A 24,258-nucleotide genomic window follows, 5' to 3' on the forward strand; every position below is an offset into this window, starting at 1 on the left:
TCGTTCTGGACTTCCCCAACATCAGGAACAATCTTCCCGCATCTAGCCTGTCCAATCCCTTTAGGATCTTATACGTTTCAATCAGATCCCCCCTCAATCTTCTAAATTCCAACGAGTACAAGCCCAGTTCATCCAGTCTTTCTTCATATGAAAGACCTGCCATCCCAGGAATCAATCTGGTGAACCTTCTTTGTACTCCCTCTATGGCAAAGATGTCTTTCCTCAGATTAGGGGACCAAAACTGCACACAATACTCCAGGTGTGGTCTCACCAAGGCCTTGTACAACTGCAGTAGTACCTCCCTGCTCCTGTACTCGAATCCTCTCGCTATAAATGCCAGCATACCGTTCGCCTTTTTCACCGCCTGCTGTACCTGCATGCCCACTTTTAATGACTGGTGTATAATGACACCCAGGTCTCGTTGCACCTCCCCTTTTCCTAATCGGCCACCATTCAGATAATAATCTGTTTTCCTATTTTTGCCACCAAAGTGCGTGGTAATCAATGGAGAACTGTGGGTGGTGTGGGTCTGTGGGGGAAGCTGCCTGTGACCTATTGGAGAGATAGTTATGGGAAGGTTCTGTAAGGGCAGGTGAAAGTGACCTGTAGTGGGGCAGGTAAGAATGATCTGTCGAGGTGTATGACCTGTAGAGGGGTGTAGGGGTGTGACCTGTAGGTGTGTGTGTATTGTGGGTGTTGGTGTGAACTGTAGAGGGATTGATGAGTGACCTGTAGGGTTATAGGGCTGTGATCTACAGGTGCATGTGACTTGTAGGGAAGTACATGTGGTGACTTATAAGGGTGTAGTCGAGGGTGACGTGTTGGGTTGTAGGGGTAACGGTTGAGGTCTAGGTATGGCCTGTAGTGAGAGTGACCTGTTGGGATGTAAGTGTGTGACCTATAGGGGGCTGGTGAGCTAGGGTTAGAGGGGTGTGATCTACAGGTGCATGTAACTTGTAGAGAGGTGCAAGTACATGTGGTGACCACAAGGCCACTAGGGGTGTAGGTGAGGGTGACCTGGTGGGGTGTCGGCATGTGACCTGTAGGGAGGTAGAGGAGGATGACCTTTTTGGGTGTTGATGACGGTCACCTACTATCTTCCAGCTTCGGTGTCAGTTACAATGGAAATGTCAGGTCCTCTCCACCTCTCCTGAACATCACCCCGCCCCACACACAAGCACGAGATGCTAGACATCCTCACCGGTAACCCGGCGGAGCTTCCAGAAGGTTCTGGATCACACATCCGCAGTGTTTCGAGACTCCCGGAGCTGGTGCATTGGTTTATAACCTGGCTTATCACCGGACCCGGCTGCCGGCTTTACTTTCGTTTCAGTGAAAGTGAAAGCGTTGGTGTGGGTGTGTCGGATCTGCTCAGCCCCGCCCGCTCGGAGGCGGTGCTCCGTCGTTGGGGGGAGTCGGTCAGCGGCGGGAGGGACAGAGACACTGAGAGCCGAAGCGGCACGGTCATCCCTCCTGATCCCGCACAGGGCAGTGTCCCCGCCTGATCCGCAGACGGCACGGTCATCCCTCCTGATCCGGCACAGGGCACAGTCCCCCTCCTGATCCCGCAGACGGCACGGTCCATCGCTGGATCCCACAGACGGCGGCCCGGTTCCCCTGACCCGAACAAGTTGGTTCCGACTGAGTGACAGGAATCGATCCCAGGTTCTGAGGCCAAATCTACACCAACCGCCGCAATGCTCCGCAACGTCTGTCTGGCCACTTTGCTGCTGATAGCAGGTGAGTTCATTGCTCCGGTGAAAGGCGGGATGGGAGTGAGTGTGTGTGTGTGTGAGAGAGAGAGAGAGAGAGAGAGAGAGAGAGTGTGTGTGTGTGTGTGAGAGAGAGTGTGTGTGTGTGAGAGAGAGAGAGAGTGTGTGTGTGTGAGAGAGAGTGTGTGTGTGAGAGAGGGAGAGAGAGAGAGAGAGAGAGAGAGTGTGAGAGAGAGAGAGAGAGAGAGAGAGTGTGAGAGAGAGAGAGAGTGTGTGTGTGTGTGTGAGAGAGAGAGAGAGAGTGTGTGTGTGTGAGAGAGAGTGTGTGTGTGAGAGAGGGAGAGAGAGAGAGAGAGAGAGTGTGTGTGTGTGAATTGGTGCAGTTGAGTGGTGTGGCTGAGTGTGTTTTGGTTAGTCGGCATAGGTGAATGAGTGTGAGTGTGTTTTGGCAGTGAAGGCATGTGTGCAGTGTGGTAAGTGAGTGTGAGTGTGAGGGTGTAGACGGTTACCGGGTGTGCGTCAATGTGTGGTGAGGATGTGGTGCAGGTACATGTGTGCAGCGTAAGCACATATCACTGAGTGTGTGGGCACATGTGCACTGAAGGTGGGGCAGAAACGAAGACTTGAATTTCCCTTCACTATAGCAATTGCAATGACAGTGAGGGTTAAGTTGAGGGATTGCCAAATATCACATGGAACAAAGGTGGGTGGGGAATTATGTGATCTGCCTAAACAAGGAAGATGAACTGGATCATGAAACAGCTGAGAGGGGGAGAGTGAAATTTAGGTAATACTTATGTAGATATGTGATACATACATCCACAGATGTGTAGAGATGTTATCAACAGACAAGAGGGTAAATATTGACCATCTGTTTCTCAAGACAACCATTAAAGAAAAAAACACCACTGATCTACCTACCCACATGGTTAAATATTCCTTGACCCCTCTAATTGCCAGAAATTTATGGCTGAAGCTTAAAACAGGGTTGAATAGGTTCTTCATGGTAAGGCTCTCAATGGTTATGGGGAGAAGGTGAGAGAATGGGGTTAAGAGGGAAAATAAATCAGCATGGCAGAGTAGACTCATTGGGCAGAATGGCCTAGTACTGTTCCTATGGACTGAGTCACCCCAGTCTACCAGGGTAGAGAATGCCAAAGGTTCACCATTATGGACTAGGTCACCCTAGTCCACCAGGGTAGAGAATTCCAAAGGTTCACCATTATGGACTGGGTCACTGCAATCCGCCAGGGAAGAGAATTCCAAAGGTTCGCCATTATGGACTGGTTCACCGCAGTCCACCAGGGTAGAGGATTCCAAAGGTTCACTATTATGGACTGAGTCACCCGAGTCCGCCAGGGTACAGAATGCCAAAGGTTCACCATTATGGACTAGGTCACCCTAGTCCGCGAGGGTAGAGGTTTCCAGAGGTTCATCATTATAGACTGGGTCACCCCAGTCTGCCAGGGTAGAGAATGCCAAAGGTTCACCATTATGGACTGAATCACCCCAGTCCGCCAGGATAGAGGATTCCAAAGGTTCACCATTATCGACTGAATCACCCCAGTCCGCCAGGGTAGAGGATTCCAAAGGTTCACCATTATGGACTGAGTCACCGCAGTCCACCAGGGTAGAGGATTCCAAAGGTTCACCATTATGGACTGAATCACCCCTGTCCGCCAGGGTAAAGGATTCCAAAGGTTCACCATTATGGACTGGGTCACCCCAGTCCGCCAGGGTAAAGGATTCCAAAGGTTCACCATTATGGACTGGGTCACCCCAGTGCGCCAGGGTAAAGGATTCCAAAGGTTCACCATTATGGACTGGGTCACCGCAGTCTGCCAGGGTAGAGGATTCCAAAGGTTCACCATTCTGGACTGGGTCACTGCAATCCGCCAGGGAAGAGAATTCCAAAGGTTCACCATTATGGACTGGGTCACTGCAGTCCACCAGGGTAGAGGATTCCAAAGGTTCACTATTATGGACTGGTTCACCCGAGTCCGCCAGGGTAGAGGATTCCAAAGGTTCACTATTATGGACTGAGTCACCCGAGTCCGCCAGGGTAGAGAATGCCAAAGGTTCACCATTATGGACTAGGTCACCCTAGTCCGCCAGGGTAGAGGTTTCCAGAGGTTCATCATTATAGACTGGGTCACCCCAGTTTGCCAGGGTAGAGAATGCCAAAGGTTCACCATTATGGACTGAATCACCCCAGTCCGCCAGGATAGAGGATTCCAAAGGTTCACCATTATGGACTGAATCACCCCAGTCCGCCAGGGTAGAGGATTCCAAAGGTTCACCATTATGGACTGGGTCACCCCAGTCCACCAGGGTAAAGGATTCCAAAGGTTCACCATTATGGACTGGGTCACCCCAGTGCGCCAGGGTAAAGGATTCCAAAGGTTCACCATTATGGACTGGGTCACCGCAGTCTGCCAGGGTAGAGGATTCCAAAGGTTCACCATTCTGGACTGGGTCACTGCAATCCGCCAGGGAAGAGAATTCCAAAGGTTCACCATTATGGACTGGGTCACTGCAGTCCACCAGGGTAGAGAATTCCAAAGGTTCACTATTATGGACTGAGTCATCCGAGTCCGCTAGGGTAGAGAATGCCAAAGGTTCACCATTATGGACTAGGTCACCCTAGTCCGCCAGGGTAGAGGTTTCCAGAGGTTCATCATTATAGACTGGGTCACCCCAGTCTGCCAGGGCAGAGAATGCCAAAGGTTCACCATTATGGGCAGAATCACCCCAGTCCGCCAGGACAGAGGATTCCAAAGGTTCACCATTATGGACTGAATCACCCCAGTCCGCCAGGGCACAGGATTCCAAAGGTTCACCATTATGGACTGAATCACCCCAGTCCGCCAGGGTAGAGGATTCCAAAGGTTCACCATTATGGACTGGGTCACCCCAGTCTGCCAGGGTAGAGAATTCCAGAGGTTCACCATTATGGACTGAGTCACCGCATTCCGCCAGGGTAGTGGATTCCAGAGGTTCACCATTATGGACTAAATAACCCCAGTCCGCCAGGGTAGAGGATTCCAAAGTTTCACCATTATTGACTGAGTCACCCAGTCCTCCAGGGTAGAGGATTCCGAAGGTTCACCATTATGGGCTGACTCACCGCAGTCCGCCAGGGTAGAGGATTCCAGAGGTTCACCATTATGGACTGGGTCACCCTAGTCCACCACGGTACAGAATGCCAAAGGTTCACCATTATGGACTTGGTCACCCAAGACCACCAGGGTAGAGGATTCCAGAGGTTCATCATTATAGACTGTATCACCCCAGTCTGCCACGGTAGAGAATGCGAAAGGTTCACCATTATGGACTGAATCACCCCAGTCCGCCAAGGTAGAGGATTCCAAAGGTTCACCATTCTGGACTGAGTCACCGCAGTCCGCCAGGGTAGAGGATTCCAAAGGTTCACCATTATAGACTGGGTCACCACAGTCTGCCAGGGAAGAGAATTCCAGAGGTTCACCATTATGGACTGGGTTACCGCAGTCCGCCAGGGTAGAGGATTCCAAAGGTTCACCATTATAGACAGGGTCACCACAGTCCGCCAGGGAAGAGAATTCCAAAGGTTCACCATTATGGACTGAATCACGCCAGTCCGCCAGGGTAGAGGATTCCAAAGGTTCACCATTATGGACTCGGTCATCCCAGTCCGCCAGGGTGGAGGATTGCAGAGGTTCACCATTATGGACTGAATCACCCCAGTCCGCCAGGGTAGAGGATTCCAAAGGTTCACCATTATGGACTGAGTTCCCCCAGTCCTCCAGGGTAGAGAATTCCAGAGGTTCACCATTATGGACTGGGTCACCCCAGTCCGCCAGGGAAGAGAATTCCAAAGGTTCACCATTATGCACTGTGTCAACCCAGTCCGCCAGGGAAGATGATTCCAAAGGTTCACCATTATGGACTGGGTCATCTCAGTCCACCAGGGTAGTGAATTCCAAAGGTTCACCATTATGGACTAGGTCACCCCAGCCCGCCAGCGTAGAGAATGCCAAAGGTTCACCATTATGGACTGAAACACTCCAGTCCGCCAGGGTAGAGGATTCGAAAGGTTCACCATTATGGACCGGGTCACCGCAGTCCACCAAGGTACAGGATTCCAAATGTTCACTATTATGGACTGAGTCACCCCTGTCCGCCATGTAGAGAATGCCAAAGGTTCAACATTATGGACTGAATCACCCCAGTCCGCCAGGTTAGAGGATTCCAAAGGTTCACCATTATGGACTGAGTCACAGCATTCCGCCAGGGTAGAGGATTCCAGAGGTTCACCATTATGGACTGAATCACCCCAGTCCGCCAGGGTAGAGGATTCCAAAGGTTCATCATTATGGACTGGGTCACCCCAGTCCGCCAGGGTAAAGGATTCCAAAGGTTCACCATTATGGACTGGGTCACCGCAGTCCGCCAGGGTAGAGAATTCCAAAGGTTCGCCATTATGGACTGGGTTACTGCAATCCACCAGCGAAGAGAATTCCAAAGGTTCACCATTATGGACTGGGTCACCGCAGTCCACCAGGGTAGACGATTCCAAAGGTTCACCATTATGGACTGAGTTACCCCAGTCCGCCAGGGTAGAGAATGCCAAAGGTTCACCATTATGGACTGAATCACCCCAGTCCGCCAGGGTAGAGAATTCCAAAGGTTCACCATTATGGACTGGGTTACTACAATCCACCAGGGAAGAGAATTCCAAAGGTTCACCATTATGGACTGGGTCACCGCAGTCCACCAGGGTAGAGGATTCCAAATGTTCACCATTATGGACTGAGTCACCGCTGTCCGACAGGGTAGAGGATTCCAGAGGTTCACCATTATGGACTGGGTCATCCTCGTCCACCACGGTAGAGGTTTCCAAAGTTTCACCATTATGGACTGAGTCACCCCAGTCCGCCAGGGTAGAGGATTCCGAAGGTTCACCATTCTGAACTGAGTCACCGCAGTCCGCCAGGGTAGAGGATTCCAGAGGTTCACCATTATGGACTGGGTCATCCTAGTCCACCACGGTAGAGGATTCCAGAGGTTCACCATTATGGACTGAGTCACCCCAGTCCGCCAGGGTAGACAATGCGAAAGGTTCACTATTATGGACTTGGTCACCCTCGTCCGCCAGGGTGGAGGATTCCAGAGGTTCATCATTATAGACTGGGTCACCCCAGTCTGCCAGGGTAGAGAATGCCAAAGGTTCACCATTATGAACTCAATCACCCCAGTCCGCCAGGGTAGAGGATTCCAAAGGTTCAGCATTATGGACTGAATCACCCCAGTCCGCCAGCGTAGAGGATTCCGAAGGTTCACCATTATGGACTGAGTCACCGCCGTCCGCCAGGGTAGAGGATTCCAGAGGTTCACCATTATGGACTGAGTCACCCCAGTCCGCCAGGGTAGAGTATTCCAAAGGTTCACCATTATGGACTGAGTCACCGCAGTCCGCCAGGGTAGAGGATTCCAGAGGTTCACCATTATGGACTGAGTCACCCCAGTCCGCCAGGGTAGAGTATTCCAAAGGTTCACCATTATGGACTAGGTCGCCCTAGTCCACCAGGGTAGAGAATTCCAAAGGTTCACCATTATGGACTGGGTCACTGTAATCCGCCAGGGAAGAGAATTCCAAAGGTTCACCATTATGGACTGGGTCACCGCAGTCCACGAGGGTAGAGGATTCCAAAGGTTCACTATTATGCACTGAGTCACCCGAGTCCGCCAGGGTAGAGAATGCCAAAGGTTCACCATTATGGACTAGGTCACCCTAGTCCGCCAGGGTAGAGGTTTCCAGAGGTTCATCATTATAGACTGGGTCACCCCAGTCTGTCAGGGTAGAGAATGCCAAAGGTTCACCATTATGGACTGAATCACCCCAGTCCGCCAGGATAGAGGATTCCAAAGGTTCACCATTATGGACTGAATCACCCCAGTCCGCCAGGGTAGAGGATTCCAAAGGTTCACAATTATGGACTGAGTCACCCCAGTCCGCCAGGGTAGAGGATTCCAAAGGTTCACAATTATGGACTGAGTCACCCCAGTCCGCCAGGGTCGAGGATTCCAAAGGTTCACAATTATGGACTGAGTCACCGCAGTCCGCCAGGGCACAGGATTCCAAAGGTTCACCATTATGGACTGAATCACCCCAGTCCGCCAGGGTAGAGGATTCCAAAGGTTCACCATTATGGACTGGGTCACCCCAGTCCTCCACGGTAAAGGATTCCAAAGGTTCACCATTATGGTCTGGGTCACCCCAGTCCGCCAGGGTAAAGGATTCCAAAGGTTCACCATTATGGACTGGGTCACCCCAGTGCGCCAGGGTAAAGGATTCCAAAGGTTCACCATTATGGACTGGGTCACCGCAGTCTGCCAGGGTAGAGGATTCCAAAGGTTCACCATTCTGGACTGGGTCACTGCAATCCGCCAGGGAAGAGAATTCCAAAGGTTCACCATTATGGACTGGGTCACTGCAGTCCACCAGGGTAGAGGATTCCAAAGGTTCACTATTATGGACTGGTTCACCCGAGTCCGCCAGGGTAGAGGATTCCAAAGGTTCACTATTATGGACTGAGTCACCCGAGTCCGCCAGGGTAGAGAATGCCAAAGGTTCACCATTATGGACTAGGTCACCCTAGTCCGCCAGGGTAGAGGTTTCCAGAGGTTCATCATTATAGACTGGGTCACCCCAGTTTGCCAGGGTAGAGAATGCCAAAGATTCACCATTATGGACTGAATCACCCCAGTCCGCCAGGATAGAGGATTCCAAAGGTTCACCATTATGGACTGAATCACCCCAGTCCGCCAGGGTAGAGGATTCCAAAGGTTCACCATTATGGACTGGGTCACCCCAGTCCACCAGGGTAAAGGATTCCAAAGGTTCACCATTATGGACTGGGTCACCCCAGTGCGCCAGGGTAAAGGATTCCAAAGGTTCACCATTATGGACTGGGTCACCGCAGTCTGCCAGGGTAGAGGATTCCAAAGGTTCACCATTCTGGACTGGGTCACTGCAATCCGCCAGGGAAGAGAATTCCAAAGGTTCACCATTATGGACTGGGTCACTGCAGTCCACCAGGGTAGAGGATTCCAAAGGTTCACTATTATGGACTGAGTCATCCGAGTCCGCCATGGTAGAGAATGCCAAAGGTTCACCATTATGGACTGGGTCATCCTAGTCCACCACGGTAGAGGTTTCCAAAGTTTCACCATTATGGACTGAGTCACCCCAGTCCGCCAGGGTAGAGGATTCCGAATGTTCACCATTATGAACTGAGTCACCGCAGTCCGCCAGGGTAGAGGATTCCAGAGGTTCACCATTATGGACTGGGTCATCCTAGTCCACCACGGTAGAGGATTCCAGAGGTTCACCATTATGGACTGAGTCACCCCAGTCCGCCAGGGTAGACAATGCGAAAGGTTCACCATTATGGACTTGGTCACCCTCGTCCGCCAGGGTAGAGGATTCCAGAGGTTCATCATTATAGACTGGGTCACCCCAGTCTGCCAGGGTAGAGAATGCCAAAGGTTCACCATTATGAACTCAATCACCCCAGTCCGCCAGGGTAGAGGATTCCAAAGGTTCAGCATTATGGACTGAATCACCCCAGTCCGCCAGCGTAGAGGATTCCGAAGGTTCACCATTATGGACTGAGTCACCGCCGTCCGCCAGGGTAGAGGATTCCAGAGGTTCACCATTATGGACTAGGTCGCCCTAGTCCACCAGGGTAGAGAATTCCAAAGGTTCACCATTATGGACTGGGTCACTGTAATCCGCCAGGGAAGAGAATTCCAAAGGTTCACCATTATGGACTGGGTCACCGCAGTCCACGAGGGTAGAGGATTCCAAAGGTTCACTATTATGCACTGAGTCACCCGAGTCCGCCAGGGTAGAGAATGCCAAAGGTTCACCATTATGGACTAGGTCACCCTAGTCCGCCAGGGTAGAGGTTTCCAGAGGTTCATCATTATAGACTGGGTCACCCCAGTCTGTCAGGGTAGAGAATGCCAAAGGTTCACCATTATGGACTTGGTCACCCTCGTCCGCCAGGGTAGAGGATTCCAGAGGTTCATCATTATAGACTGGGTCACCCCAGTCTGCCAGGGTAGAGAATGCCAAAGGTTCACCATTATGAACTCAATCACCCCAGTCCGCCAGGGTAGAGGATTCCAAAGGTTCAGCATTATGGACTGAGTCACCCCAGTCCGCCAGGGTAGAGGATTCCGAAGGTTCACCATTATGGACTGAGTCACCGCCGTCCGCCAGGGTAGAGGATTCCAGAGGTTCACCATTATGGACTAGGTCGCCCTAGTCCACCAGGGTAGAGAATTCCAAAGGTTCACCATTATGGACTGGGTCACTGTAATCCGCCAGGGAAGAGAATTCCAAAGGTTCACCATTATGGACTGGGTCACCGCAGTCCACGAGGGTAGAGGATTCCAAAGGTTCACTATTATGCACTGAGTCACCCGAGTCCGCCAGGGTAGAGAATGCCAAAGGTTCACCATTATGGACTAGGTCACCCTAGTCCGCCAGGGTAGAGGTTTCCAGAGGTTCATCATTATAGACTGGGTCACCCCAGTCTGTCAGGGTAGAGAATGCCAAAGGTTCACCATTATGGACTGAATCACCCCAGTCCGCCAGGATAGAGGATTCCAAAGGTTCACCATTATGGACTGAATCACCCCAGCCCGCCAGTGTAGAGGATTCCAAAGGTTCACAATTATGGACTGAGTCACCCCAGTCCGCCAGGGTAGAGGATTCCAAAGGTTCACAATTATGGACTGAGTCACCCCAGTCCGCCGGGTCGAGGATTCCAAAGGTTCACAATTATGGACTGTGTCACCGCAGTCCGCCAGGGCACAGGATTCCAAAGGTTCACCATTATGGACTGAATCACCCCAGTCCGCCAGGGTGGAGGATTCCAAAGGTTCACCATTATGGACTGGGTCACCCCAGTCCACCACGGTAAAGGATTCCAAAGGTTCACCATTATGGTCTGGGTCACCCCAGTCCGCCAGGGTAAAGGATTCCAAAGGTTCACCATTATGGACTGGGTCACCCCAGTGTGCCAGGGTAAAGGATTCCAAAGGTTCACCATTATGGACTGGGTCACCGCAGTCTGCCAGGGTAGAGGATTCCAAAGGTTCACCATTCTTGACTGGGTCACCCCAGTCCGCCAGGATAAAGGATTCCAAAGGTTCACCATTATGGACTGGGTCACTGCAGTCCGCCAGGGAAGAGAATTCCAAAGGTTCACCTTTATGGACTGAATCACCCCAGTCCGCCAGGGTAGAGGATTCCAGAGGTTCACCATTATGGACTTGGTCACCCTAATCCGCCAGGGTAGAGGATTCCAGAGGTTCATCATTATAGACTGGGTCACCCCAGTCTGCCAGGGTACAGAATGCCAAAGGTTCACCACTATGGACTGAATCACCCCAGTCCGCCAGGGTAGAGGATTCCAAAGGTTCACCATTATGGACTGAATCACCCCAGTCCGCCAGGGTAGAGGATTCCAAAGGTTCACCATTATGGACTGATTCACCGCATTCCGCCAGGGTAGTAGATTCCAGAGGTTCACCATTATGGACTAAATCACCCCAGTCCGCCAGGGTAGAGGATTCCAAAGTTTTACCATTATTGACTGAGTCACCCAGTCCGCCATGGGAGAGTATTCCGAAGGTTCACCATTATGGACTGAGTCACCGCAGTCCGCCAGGGTAGAGGATTCCAGAGGTTCACCATCATGGACTGGGTCACCCTAGTCCACCACGGTAGAGAATGCCAAAGGTTCACCATTATGGACTTGGTCACCCTAGACCACCAGGGTAGGGGATTCCAGAGGTTCATCATTATAGACTGGGTCACCCCAGTCTGCCACGGTAGAGAATGCGAAAGGTTCACCATTATGAACTGAATCACCCCAGTCCGCCACGGTAGAGGATTCCAAAGGTTCACCATTATGGACTGAATCACCCCAGTCCGCCAGGGTAGAGGATTCCAAAGGTTCACCATTATGGACTGAGTCACCGCAGTCCGCCATGGTAGAGGATTCCAGAGGTTCACCATTATGGACTGAGTCACCCCAGTCTGCCAGGGTAGAGAATGCCAAAGGTTCACCATTATGGACTGAATCACTCCAGTCCGCCAGGGTAGAGGATTCCAAAGGTTCACCATTATAGACTGGGTCACCACAGTCTGCCAGGTAGGAGAGTTCCAGAAGTTCACCATTATGGACTGGGTCACCGCAGTCCACCAGGGTTGAGGATTGCAAAGGTTCACCATTATGGACTGAATCACGCCAGTCCGCCAGGGTAGAGGATTCCAAAGGTTCACCATTATGGACTCGGTCATCACAGTCCGCCAGGGTGGAGGATTACAGAGGTTCACCATTATGGACTGAATCACCCCAGTCCGCCAGGGTAGAGGATTCCAAAGGTTCACCATTATGGACTGAGTTCCCCCTGTCCTCCAGGGTAGAGGATTCCAAAGGTTCACCATTATGGACTCGGTCATCACAGTCCGCCAGGGTGGAGGATTACAGAGGTTCACCATTATGGACTGAATCACCCCAGTCCGCCAGGGTAGAGCATGCCAAAGGTTCACCATTATGGACTGAGTCACCGCATTCCGCCAGGGTAGTGGATTCCAAAGGTTCACCATTATGGACTAAATCACCCCAGTCCGCCAGGGTAGAGGATTCCAAAGGTTCACCATTATGGACTGAATCACCCCAGTCCGCCAGGGTAGAGAATTCCAAAGATTCACCATTATGGACTGGATTACTGCAATCCACCAGGGAAGAGAATTCCAAAGGTTCACCATTATGGACTGAGTCACCCCAGTCCGCCAGGGTAGAGGATTCCAGAGGTTCACCATTATGGACTGAATCACCCCAGTCCGCCAGGGTAGAGGATTCCAAAGGTTCATCATTATGGACTGGGTCACCCCAGTCCTCCACGGTAAAGGATTCCAAAGGTTCACCATTATGGACTGGGTCACCGCAGTCTGCCAGGGTAGAGAATTCCAAAGGTTCACCCTTATGGACTGGGTCACCGCAGTCCACCAGGGTAGAGGATTCCAAAGGTTCACCATTATGGACTGAGTTACCCCAGTCCGCCAGGGTAGAGCATGCCAAAGGTTCACCATTATGGACTGAATCACCCCAGTCCGCCAGGGTAGAGAATTCCAAAGGTTCACCATTATGGACTGGGTCACCGCAGTCCGCCAGGGAAGAGAATTCCAAAGGTTCACCATTATGGACTGGTTCACTGCAATCCGCCAGGGAAGAGAATTCCAAAGGTTCACCATTATAGACTGGGTCACCGCAGTTCACGAGGGTAGAGGATTCCAAAGGTTCACCATTATGGACTGAGTCACCCCAGTCCGCCAGGGTAGAGAATGACAAAGGTTCCCCATTATGCACTAGGTCACCCTAGTCCACCAGGGTAAAGGATTCCAGAGGTTCATCATTATAGACTGGGTCACCCCAGTCTGCCAGGGTAGAGAATGCGAAAGATTCACCATTATGGACTGGGTCACCGCAGTCCGCCAGGGAAGAGAATTGCAAAGGTTGACCATTATGGACTGGGTCACTGCAGTCCGCCAGGGAAGAGAATTGCAAAGGTTGACCATTATGGACTGGGTCACTGCAATCCGCCAGGGAAGAGAATTCCAAAGGTTCACCATTATGGACTGGGTCACCGCAGTCCACCAGGGTAGAGGATTCCAAAGGTTCACCATTATGGACTGAGTCACCCCAGTCCGCGAGGGTAGAGAATGCCAATGGTTCACCATTATGGACTAGGTAACCCTAGTCCGCCAGGGTAGAGGATTCCAGAGGTTCATCATTATACACTGGGTCACCCCAGTCCGCCAGGGTAGAGGATTCCAAAGTTTCACCATTGTGGACTGAGTCACCCCAGTCCGCCAGGGTAGAGGATTCTGAAGGTTCACCATTCTGGACTGAATCACCCCAGTCCGCTAGATTAGAGGATTCCAAAGGTTCACCATTATGGACTGGGTCACCCAAGTCCGCCAGGGTAAAGGATTCCAAAGGTTCACCATTATGCACAGGTTCACTGCAATCCGACAGGGAAGAGAATTCCAAAGGTTTGCCATTATGGACTGGGTCACCGCAGTTCACCAGGGTAGAGGATTCCAAAGGTTCACCATTATGGACTGAGTCACCCCAGTCCGCCAGGGTAGAGAATGCCAGAGGTTCACCATTATGGACTGAATCACCACAGTCCGCCAGGGTAGAGGATTCCAGAGGTTCACCATTATGGACTGAGTCACCCCAGTCCGCCAGGGTAGAGTATTCCAAAGGTTAACTATTATGGACTGAGTCACCCCAGTCCGCCAGGGTAGAGGATTCCAAAGGTTCACCATTATAGACTGGGTCACCACAGTCCGCCAGGGAAGAGAATTCCAAAGGTTCACCATTATGGACTGGGTCACCGCAGTCCACCAGGGTAGAGGATTCCAAAGGTTCACCATTATGGACTGAATCACCGCAGTCTGCCAGGGAAGAGAATGCCAAAGATTCACCATTATGGACTGGGTCACCGCAGTCCGCCATGGAAGAGAAATCCAAAGGTTCACCATTATGGACTGGGTCACTGCAATTCGCCAGGGAAGAGAATTCCAAAGGTTCACCATTATGGACTGGGTCACCGCAGTCCACCAGGATAGAGAATGCCAAAGGTTCACCATTATGGACTGAATCACCCCAGTCCGCCAGGGTAGAGAATGCCAAAGGTTCACCATTATGGACTGAATCACCCCCGTCCGCCAGGGTAGAGGATTCCAGATGTTCACCATTATGGACTGAGTCACCCCAGTCCGCCAGGGTAGAGAATGCCAAAGGTTCACCATTATGGACTTGGTCACCCTAGTCCGCCAGGGTAGAGAATGCCAAAGGTTCACCATTATGGACTGAATCACCCCAGTCCGCCAGGGTAGAGTATTCCAAAGGTTAACCATTATGGACTGAGTCACCCCAGTCCGCCAGGATAGAGGATTCCAAAGGTTCACCATTATAGACTGGGTCACCACAGTCCGCCAGGGTAGAGGATTCCAAAGGTTCACCATTACGGACTGAATCACCGTAGTCTGCCAGGGAAGAGAATGCCAAAGATTCACCATTATGGACTGGGTCACCGCAGTCCGCCATGGAAGAGAAATCCAAAGGTTCACCATTATGGACTGGGTCACTGCAATCCGCCAGGGAAGAGAATTCCAAAGGTTCACCATTATGGACTGGGTCAGCGCAGTCCACCAGGATAGAGGATTCCGAAGGTTCACCATTATGGACTGAGTTACCCCAGTAAGCCAGGGTAGAGAATGCCAAAGGTTCACCATTATGGACTCAATCACCCCAGTCCGCCAGGGTCGAGGATTCCGAAGGTTCACCATGATGGACTGAGTCACCGCAGTCCGCCAGGGTAGAGGATTCCAGAGGTTCACCATTCTGGACTGAATCACCCCAGTCCGCCAGATTAGAGGATTCCAAAGGTTCACCATTATGGACTGGGTCACCCAAGTCCGCCAGGGTAAAGGATTCCAAAGGTTCACCATTATGGACAGGTTCACTGCTATCCGACAGGGAAGAGAATTCCAAAGGTCTGCCATTATGGACTGGGTCACCGCAGTTCACCAGGGTAGAGGATTCCGAAGGTTCACCATTATGGACTGAGTCACCCCAGTCCGCCAGGGTAGAGAATGCCAAAGGTTCACCATTATGGACTGGGTCACCGCAGTCCACCAGGGTAGAGGATTCCAAAGGTTCACCATTATGGACAGGTTCACTGCAATCCGACAGGGAAGAGAATTCCAAAGGTTTGCCATTATGGACTGGGTCACCGCAGTCCACCAGGATAGAGAATGCCAAAGGTTCACCATTATGGACTGAATCACCCCAGTCCGCCAGGGTAGAGAATGCCAAAGGTTAACCATTATGGACTAGGTCACCCTAGTCCGCCAGGGTAGAGGATTCCAGAGGTGCATCATTATAGACTGGGTCACCCCAGTCTGCCAGGGTAGAGAATGCCAAAGTTTCACCATTATGGACTGAGTCACCCCAGTCCGCCAGGGTAGAGGATTACAGAGGTTCACCATTATGGACTGAATCACCGCAGTCTGCCAGGGAAGAGAATGCCAAAGATTCACCATTATGGACTGGGTCACCGCAGTCCGCCATGGAAGAGAAATCCAAAGGTTCACCATTCTGGACTGGGTCACTGCAATCCGCCAGGGAAGAGAATTCCAAAGGTTTACCATTATGGACTGGGTTAGCGCAGTCCACCAGGATAGAGGATTCCGAAGGTTCACCATTATGGACTGAGTTACACCAGTAAGCCAGGGTAGAGAATGCCAAAGGTTCACCATTATGGACTGAATCACCCCAGTCCACCACGGTAGAGGATTCCAGAGGTTCACCATTATGGACTGAGTCACCCCAGTCCGCCAGGGTAGAGAATGCCAAAGGTTCACCATTATGGACTTGGTCACCCTAGTCCGCCAGGGTAGAGGATTCCAGAGGTTCATCATTATAGACTGGGTCACCCCAGTCTGCCAGGGTAGAGAATGCCAAGGGTTCACCATTATGGACTCAATCACCCCAGTCCGCCAGGGTCGAGGATTCCGAAGGTTCACCATGATGGACTGAGTCACCGCAGTCCGCCAGGGTAGAGGATTCCAGAGGTTCACCATTCTGGACTGAATCACCCCAGTCCGCCAGATTAGAGGATTCCAAAGGTTCACCATTATGGACTGGGTCACCCAAGTCCGCCAGGGTAAAGGATTCCAAAGGTTCACCATTATGGACAGGTTCACTGCTATCCGACAGGGAAGAGAATTCCAAAGGTCTGCCATTATGGACTGGGTCACCGCAGTTCACCAGGGTAGAGGATTCCAAAGGTTCACCATTATGGACTGAGTCACCCCAGTCCGCCAGGGTAGAGAATGCCAAAGGTTCACCATTATGGACTGGGTCACCGCAGTCCACCAGGGTAGAGGATTCCAAAGGTTCACCATTATGGACTGAATCACCCCAGTCCGCCAGGTTAGTGGATTCCAAAGATTCACCATTATGGACTGAATCACCCCAGTCCGCCAGGGTAGAGAATGCCAAAGGTTCACCATTATGGACTAGGTCACCCTAGGCCGCCAGGGTAGAGGATTCCAGAGGTGCATCATTATAGACTGGGTCACCCCAGTCTGCCAGGGTAGAGAATGCCAAAGGTTCACCATTATGGACTGAATCACCCCAGGCTGCCAGGATAGAGGATTCCAGATGTTCACCATTATGGACTGAATCACCCCAGTCCGCCAGGGTAGAGGATTCCAAAGTTTCACCATTATGGACTGAGTCACCCCAGTCTGCCAGGGTAGAGGATTCCGAAGGTTCACCATTATGGACTTGGTCACCCTAGTCCGCCAGGGTAGAGGATTCCAGAGGTTCATCATTATAGACTGGGTCACCCCAGTCTGCCAGGGTAGAGAATGCCAAGGGTTCACCATTATGGACTCAATCACCCCAGTCCGCCAGGGTCGAGGATTCCGAAGGTTCACCATGATGGACTGAGTCACCGCAGTCCGCCAGGGTAGAGGATTCCAGAGGTTCACCATTATGGACTGAGTCACCCCAGTCCGCCAGGGTAGAGTATTCCAAAGGTTCACCATTATGGACTGAGTCACCCCAGTCCGCCAGGGTAGAGGATTCCAAAGGTTCACCATTATAGACTGGGTCACCACAGTCTGCCAGGGAAGAGAATGCGAAAGATTCACCATTATGGACTGGGACACCCCAGTCCGCCAGGGTAGAGGATTCCGAAGGTTCACCATTATGGACTGAGTCACCGCAGTCCGCCAGGGTAAAGGATTCCAGAGGTTCACCATTATGGAATGGGTCACCCTAGTCCACCAGTTTAGAGGATTCCAAATGTTCACCATTATGGACTGGGTCACCCAAGTCCGCCAGGGTAAAGGATTCCAAAGGTTCACCATTATGGACTGGGTCACCGCAGTCCACCAGGGAAGAGAATTCCGAAGGTTCACCATTATGGACTGGTTCACTGCAATCCGCCAGGGAAGAGAATTCCAAAGGTTCACCATTATGGACTGGGTCACCGCAGTTCACCAGGGTAGAGGATTCCAAAGGTTCACCATTATGGACTGAGTCACCCCAGTCCGCCAGGGTAGAGAATGCCAAAGGTTCCCCATTATGGACTAGGTCACCCTAGTCCGCAGGGTAAAGAATTCCAGAGGTTCATCATTATAGACTGGGTCACCCCAGTCTGCCAGGGTAGAGAATGCCAAAGGTTCACCAATATGGACTCAATCACCCCAGTCCGCCAGGGTAGAGGATTCCGAAGGTTCACCATTATAGACTGAGTCACCCCAGTGCGCCAGGGTAGCGGATTCCAAAGGTTCACCATTATAGACTGGGTCACCACAGTCTGCCAGGGAAGAGAATTCCAGAGGTTCACCATTATGGACTGAATCACCGCAGTCTGCCAGGGAAGAGAATGCCAAAGATTCACCATTATGGACTGGGTCACCGCAGTCCGCCAGGGAAGAGAATTCCAAAGGTTCACCATTATGGACTGGGTCACCGCAGTCCACCAGGGTAGAGGATTCCAAAGGTTCACCATTATGGACTGGGTCACCCCAGTCCGCCAGGGTAGAGAATGCCAAAGGTTCACCATTATGGACTGAATCACCCCAGTCCGCCAGGGTAGTGATTCCAAAGGTTCACCATTATGGACTGAGTCACCCCAGTCCGCCAGGGTAGAGGATTCCAAAGGTTCACCATTATAGACTGGGTCACCACAGTCTGCCAGGGAAGAGAATGCGAAAGATTCACCATTATGGACTGGGTCACCCCAGTCCGCCAGGGTAGAGGATTCCGAAGGTTCACCATTATGGACTGAGTCACCGCAGTCCGCCAGGGAAGAGAATTCCAAAGGTTCACCATTATGGACTGGGTCACCGCAGTCCACCAGGGTAGAGGATTCCAAAGGTTCACCATTATGGACTGAGTCACCCCAGTCCGCCAGGGTAGAGAATGCCAAAGGTTCACCATTATGGACTGAATCACCCCAGTCCGCCAGGGTAGTGATTCCAAAGGTTCACCATTATGGACTGAATCACCCCAGTCCGCCAGGGTAGAGAATGCCAAAGGTTCACCATTATGGACTAGGTCACCCCAGTCCGCCAGGGTAGAGGATTCAAGAGGTGCATCATTATAGACTGGGTCACCCCAGTCTGCCAGGGTAGAGAATGCCAAAGGTTCACCATTATGGACTGAATCACCCCAGTCCGCTAGGGTAGAGGATTCGAAAGGTTCACCATTATGGACTGAGTCACCCCAGTCCGCCATGGTAGAGGATTCCAAAGGTTCACCATTATGGACTGAGTCACCGCAGTCCGCCAGGGTAGAGGATTCCTGAGGTTCACCATTATGGACTGGGTCACCCTCGTCCACCACGGTAGAGGATTCCAGAGGTTCACCATTATGGACTGAGTCACCCCAGTCCGCCAGGGTAGAGAATGCCAAAGGTTCACCACTATGGACATGGTCACCCTAGTCCGCCAGGGTAGAGGATTCCAGAGGTTCACCATTATGGACTGGGTCACCGCAGTCCGCCAGGGAAGAGAATTCCAAAGGTTCACCATTATGGACTGGTTCACTGCAATCCGCCAGGGAAGAGAATTCCAAAGGTTCACCATTATGGACTGGGTCACCGCAGTTCACCAGGGTAGAGGATTCGAAAGGTTCACCATTATGGACTGAGTCACCCTAGTCCGCCAGGGTATAGAATGCCAAAGGTTCCCCATTATGGATAGGTCACCCTAGTCCGTAGGGTAAAGAATTCCAGAGGTTTTTCATTATAGACTGGGTCACCCTAGTCTGCCAGGGTAGAGAATGCCAAAAGTTCACCATTATGGACTGAATCACCCCAGTCCGCCAGGTTAGAGGATTCCAAAGGTTCACTATTATGGACTGAGTCACCGCAGTCCGCCAGGGTAGAGGTTCCCAGAGGTTCACCATTATGGACTGAATCACCCCAGTCCGCCAGGGTAGAGGATTCCAAAGTTTCACCATTATGGACTGAGTCACCCCATTACGCCAGTGTAGAGGATTCCGAAGGTTCACCATTATGGATTGGGTCACCCTAGTCCACCACGGTAGAGGATTCCAAAGGTTCACCATTATGGACTGAGTCACCCCAGTCCGCCAGGGTCGAGAATGCCAAAGGTTCACCATTATGGACTGGGTCACCCTAGTCCACCACGGTAGAGGATTCCAAAGGTTCACCATTATGGACTGAGTTACCCCAGTCTGCCAGGGTAGAGAATGCCAAAGGTTCACCATTATGGACTGAATCACCCCAGTCCGCCAGGTTAGAGGATTCCAAAGGTTCACCATTATGGACATGGTCACCCTAGTCCGCCAGGATAGAGGATTCCAGAGGTTCATCATTATAGACTGGGTCACCGCAGTCTGCCAGGGTAGAGAATGCCAAAGGTTCACCATTATGGACTGGGTCACCGCAGTCCACCAGGGTAGAGGATTCCAAAGGTTTACCATTATGTACTGAGTCACCCTAGTCCGCCAGGGTAGAGAATGCCAAAGGTTCACCATTATGGACTAGGTCACACTAGTTCGCCAGGGTAGAGGATTCCAGAGGTTCACCATTATGGACTGGGTCACCCCAGTCCACCACGGTAGAGTATTCCAAAGGTTCACCATTATGGACTGAGTCACCCCAGTCCGCCAGGGTAGAGGATTCCAAAGGTTCACCATTATGGACTGAATCACCGCAGTCTGCCAGGGAAGAGAATGCCAAAGGTTCACAATTATGGACTAGGTCACCCTTGTCCGCCAGGGTAGAGGATTCCAGAGGTGCATCATTATTGACTGGGTCACCCCAGTCTGCCAGGGTAGAGAATGCCAAAGGTTCACCATTATGGACTGAATCACCCCAGTCCGCCAGGGTAGAGGATTCGAAAGGATCACCATTATGGATTGAGTCACCCCAGTCCGCCAGGGTAGAGGATTCCAGAGGTTCACCATTATGCACTGAGTCACCCTAGTCCGCCAGGGTAGAGTATTCCAAAGGTTCACCATTATGGACTGGGTCACTGCAATCCGCCAGGGAAGAGAATTCCAAAGGTTCACCATTATGGACTGGGTCACTGCAATCCGCCAGGGAAGAGAATTCCAAAGGTTCACCATTATGGACTGGGTCACCGCAGTCCACCAGGGTAGAGGATTCCAAAAGTTCACCATTATGGACTGAGTCACCCCAGTCCGCCAGGTTAGAGAATGCCAAAGGTTCACCATTATGGACTTGGTCACCCTAGTCCGCCAGGGTAGAGGATTCCAGAGGTTCATCATTATAGACTGGGTCACCCCAGTCTGCCAGGGTAGAGAATGCCAAAGGTTCACCATTATGGACTGAATCACCCCAGTCCGCCAGGGTAGAGGATTCCGAAGGTTCACCATTATGGACTGAGTCACCGCAGTCCGCCATGGTAGAGGATTCCAGAGGTTCACCATTATGGACTGAGTCACCCCAGCCCGCCAGGGTGGAGAATACCAAAGGTTCACCATTATGGACTGAGTCACCCCAGTCCGCCAGGGTAGAGGATTCCAAAGGTTCACCATTAACGACTGGGTCACCACAGTCTGCCAGGGAAGAGAATTCCAGAGGTTCACCATTATGGACTGGGTCACCGCAGTCCGCCAGGGTAGCGGATTCCAAAGGTTCACCATTATAGACTGGGTCACCGCAGTCTGCCCGGGAAGAGAATTCCAAAGGTTCACCATTATGGACATGGTCACCGCAGTCCGCCAGGGTAGAGGATTCCAGAGGTTCACCATTATGGACTGAGTCACCGCAGTCCATCAGGGTAGATGATTCCAAAGGTTCACCATTATGGACTGGGTCACCCCAGTCCGCCAGGGTAGAGAATTCCAAAGGTTCACCATTATGGACTGGGTCACCGCAGTCGGCCAGGGTAGAGGATTCCTAAGGTTCACCATTATAGACTGGGTCACCCCAGTCCGCCAGGGAAGAGAATTCGAAAGGTTCACCATTATGGACTTGGTCACCGCAGTCCACCAGGGTAGAGGATTCCAAAGGTTCACCATTATGGACTGAATCACCGCAGTCTGCCAGGGAAGAGAATGCCAAAGGTTCACCATTATGGACTGGGTCACTGCATACCGCCATGGAAGAGAATTCCAAAGGTTCACCATTATGGATTGGGTTACCGCTGTCCACCAGGGTAGTGGATTCCAAAGGTTCACCATTATGGACTGAGTCACCCCAGTCCGCCAGGGTAGAGAATGCCAAAGGTTCACCATTATGGACTAGGTCACCCTAGTCCGCCAGGGTAGAGGATTCCAGAGGTTCATCATTATAGACTGAATCACCCCAGTCTGCCAGGGTAGAGGATTCCAAAGATTCACCATTATGGATTGAATCACCCCAGTCCGCCAGTGTAGAGAATGCCAAAGGTTCACCATTATGGACTGAATCACCCCAGTCCGTCAGGGTTGAGGATTCCAAAGTTTCACCATTATGTACTGAGTCACCCCAGTCCGCCAGGGTAGAGGAATCCGAAGGTTCACCATTATGGACTGAGTCACCGCAGTCCGCCAGGGTAGAGGATTTCAGAGGTTCACCATTATGGAGTGAGTCACCGCAGTCCACCAGGGTAGAGGATTCCAAAGGTTCACCATTATGGACTGGGTCACCCCAGTCCGCCAGGGTAGAGAATTCCAAAGGTTCAGCATTATGGTCTGGGTCACCGCAGTCCGCCAGGGTAGAGGATTCCAACGGTTCACCATTATAGACTGGGTCACCCCAGTCCGCCAGGGTAGAGGATTCCAACGGTTCACCATTATAGACTGGGTCACCCCAGTCCGCCAGGGAAGAGAATTCCAAAGGTTCACCATTATGGACTTAGTCACCGCAGTCCACCAGGGTAGAGGATTCCAAAGGTTCACCATTATGGACTGAATCACCGCAGTCTGCCAGGGAAGAGAATTCCAAAGGTTCACCATTATGGACTGGGTCCCTGTAATCCGCCAGGGAAGAGAATTCCAAAGGTTCACCATTATGGACTGGGTCACCGCAGTCTGCCAGGGTTGAGGATTCCAGAGGTTCCCCATTATGGACTGAGTCACCCCAGTCCACCAGGGTAGAGGATTCCAAAGGTTCACCATTATGGATTGGGTCACCCCAGTCCGCCAGGGTAGAGGATTCCGAAGGTTCACCATTATGGACTGGTTCACCGCAGTCTGCCAGGGTAGTGGATTCCAAAGATTCACCATTATGGACTGGGTCACCGCAGCCTGCCAGGGTAGAGGATTCCAAAGGTTCACCATTATGGACTGGGTCACCCCAGTCCGCCAGGGTAGAGGATTCCAGAGGCTCACCACCCTCTTGAGATAAGGAAGAGTTTCTTCACTCAGTGGTAAACACCCACCCTGTTCTGTAAGAGTTTTGTGAATTTCCATTTGACCATTTGACCTCCGTTCATTCCTTCAGACTCTCGAGATTAGAGGCCCTCTTCATTCTACAAGCCCAGCGTCCCCTCTGTGCTGCCTGTATGGCAAGCTCATCATTGTTTGGGTGAGAGTAGCAGAATTGTTTATGGTTCTTCATGAAATTATCTACATGTTAATGTCAAGCACAACTACATGTATGCACAGGTGCTCTGAAAATCTTGTTCACAGTAGCATCACATGCACATGGGATCGGCTAAGTATAATTCAAATGAAAAACAGGTTATACATTTTTACAAGAGGAAAACACAAATAGAACAAAGACAAACTCACACTTTACAGTGCAAAGTGGTCATAGTGCTGCTAAACTGCGGTGCGCCAGTTGGTTTTACAATCAAATGGTTGGAAGGAAGTAGTCATTCTTGATCCTAGTGGTGTGGCCCGTCAGGCTTCATTACTTCCTGCTGGATGATAGCCGCATAACGATGGCATAGCTGGGATACTGCGAATCTTTGTTAGTTTGGAATTGGCTTATTAATTTTGTCTTGCACTGCTTTTCATACAGATCAAATTACACAGTGCATTGAAATAGAACAAGGTAAAACAATAACAGAACACAAAATAAAACTAACAGCTACAGAGAAAGTGCAGTGCAGATTGTGTGGACAGGAGTCCATCTTATCATCAGTCCTTGGAGGAGGACAGCAAAACTGTATATGATTCTCCTTGGAAAGTCTACAACCACAGAAGTTCCTGCAGGATTGGAGATGTGTCCTCCAGTCCTGCAAGTATCAAAACATTTGCATTCCACCAAGTCCTCGGTTTTCCTTCACTTTCTACATTAGGGACTATTCTCTCAGCCGCCAAGATCCCAAATTCAGCGTTCCTTGCCAAAACCTTTACAAATCTTTTAAGTTATTCCTTAAAATCCATCCTTCTGTTTTAGCCTTCAGTCTCTTGTCCTGTTGTCAAGTTTTGTTTGTAAGTTCCTGTGGGCAGCACCTTGGAGATGTAGC

General features: G+C 51.3%; 1 protein-coding gene across 1 annotated transcript in view; it reads left to right on the forward strand.

The window, feature by feature from the left end:
- The first annotated feature begins 1,395 nt into the window (after positions 1-1,395).
- The window catches only part of parm1 (prostate androgen-regulated mucin-like protein 1), a 41,315-nt gene continuing 18,452 nt past the window's right edge, over positions 1,396-24,258 (forward strand). The window contains exon 1 of the mRNA XM_063045100.1: positions 1,396-1,740. Coding sequence (XP_062901170.1) covers positions 1,698-1,740 — 43 coding nt within the window. The 5' untranslated portion in view covers positions 1,396-1,697. The remainder of the gene's footprint in view (positions 1,741-24,258) is intronic.

The sequence above is a fragment of the Mobula hypostoma genome, chromosome 4 (genome assembly GCF_963921235.1).
Source record: "Mobula hypostoma chromosome 4, sMobHyp1.1, whole genome shotgun sequence".
Lineage (NCBI taxonomy): Eukaryota > Metazoa > Chordata > Chondrichthyes > Myliobatiformes > Myliobatidae > Mobula > Mobula hypostoma.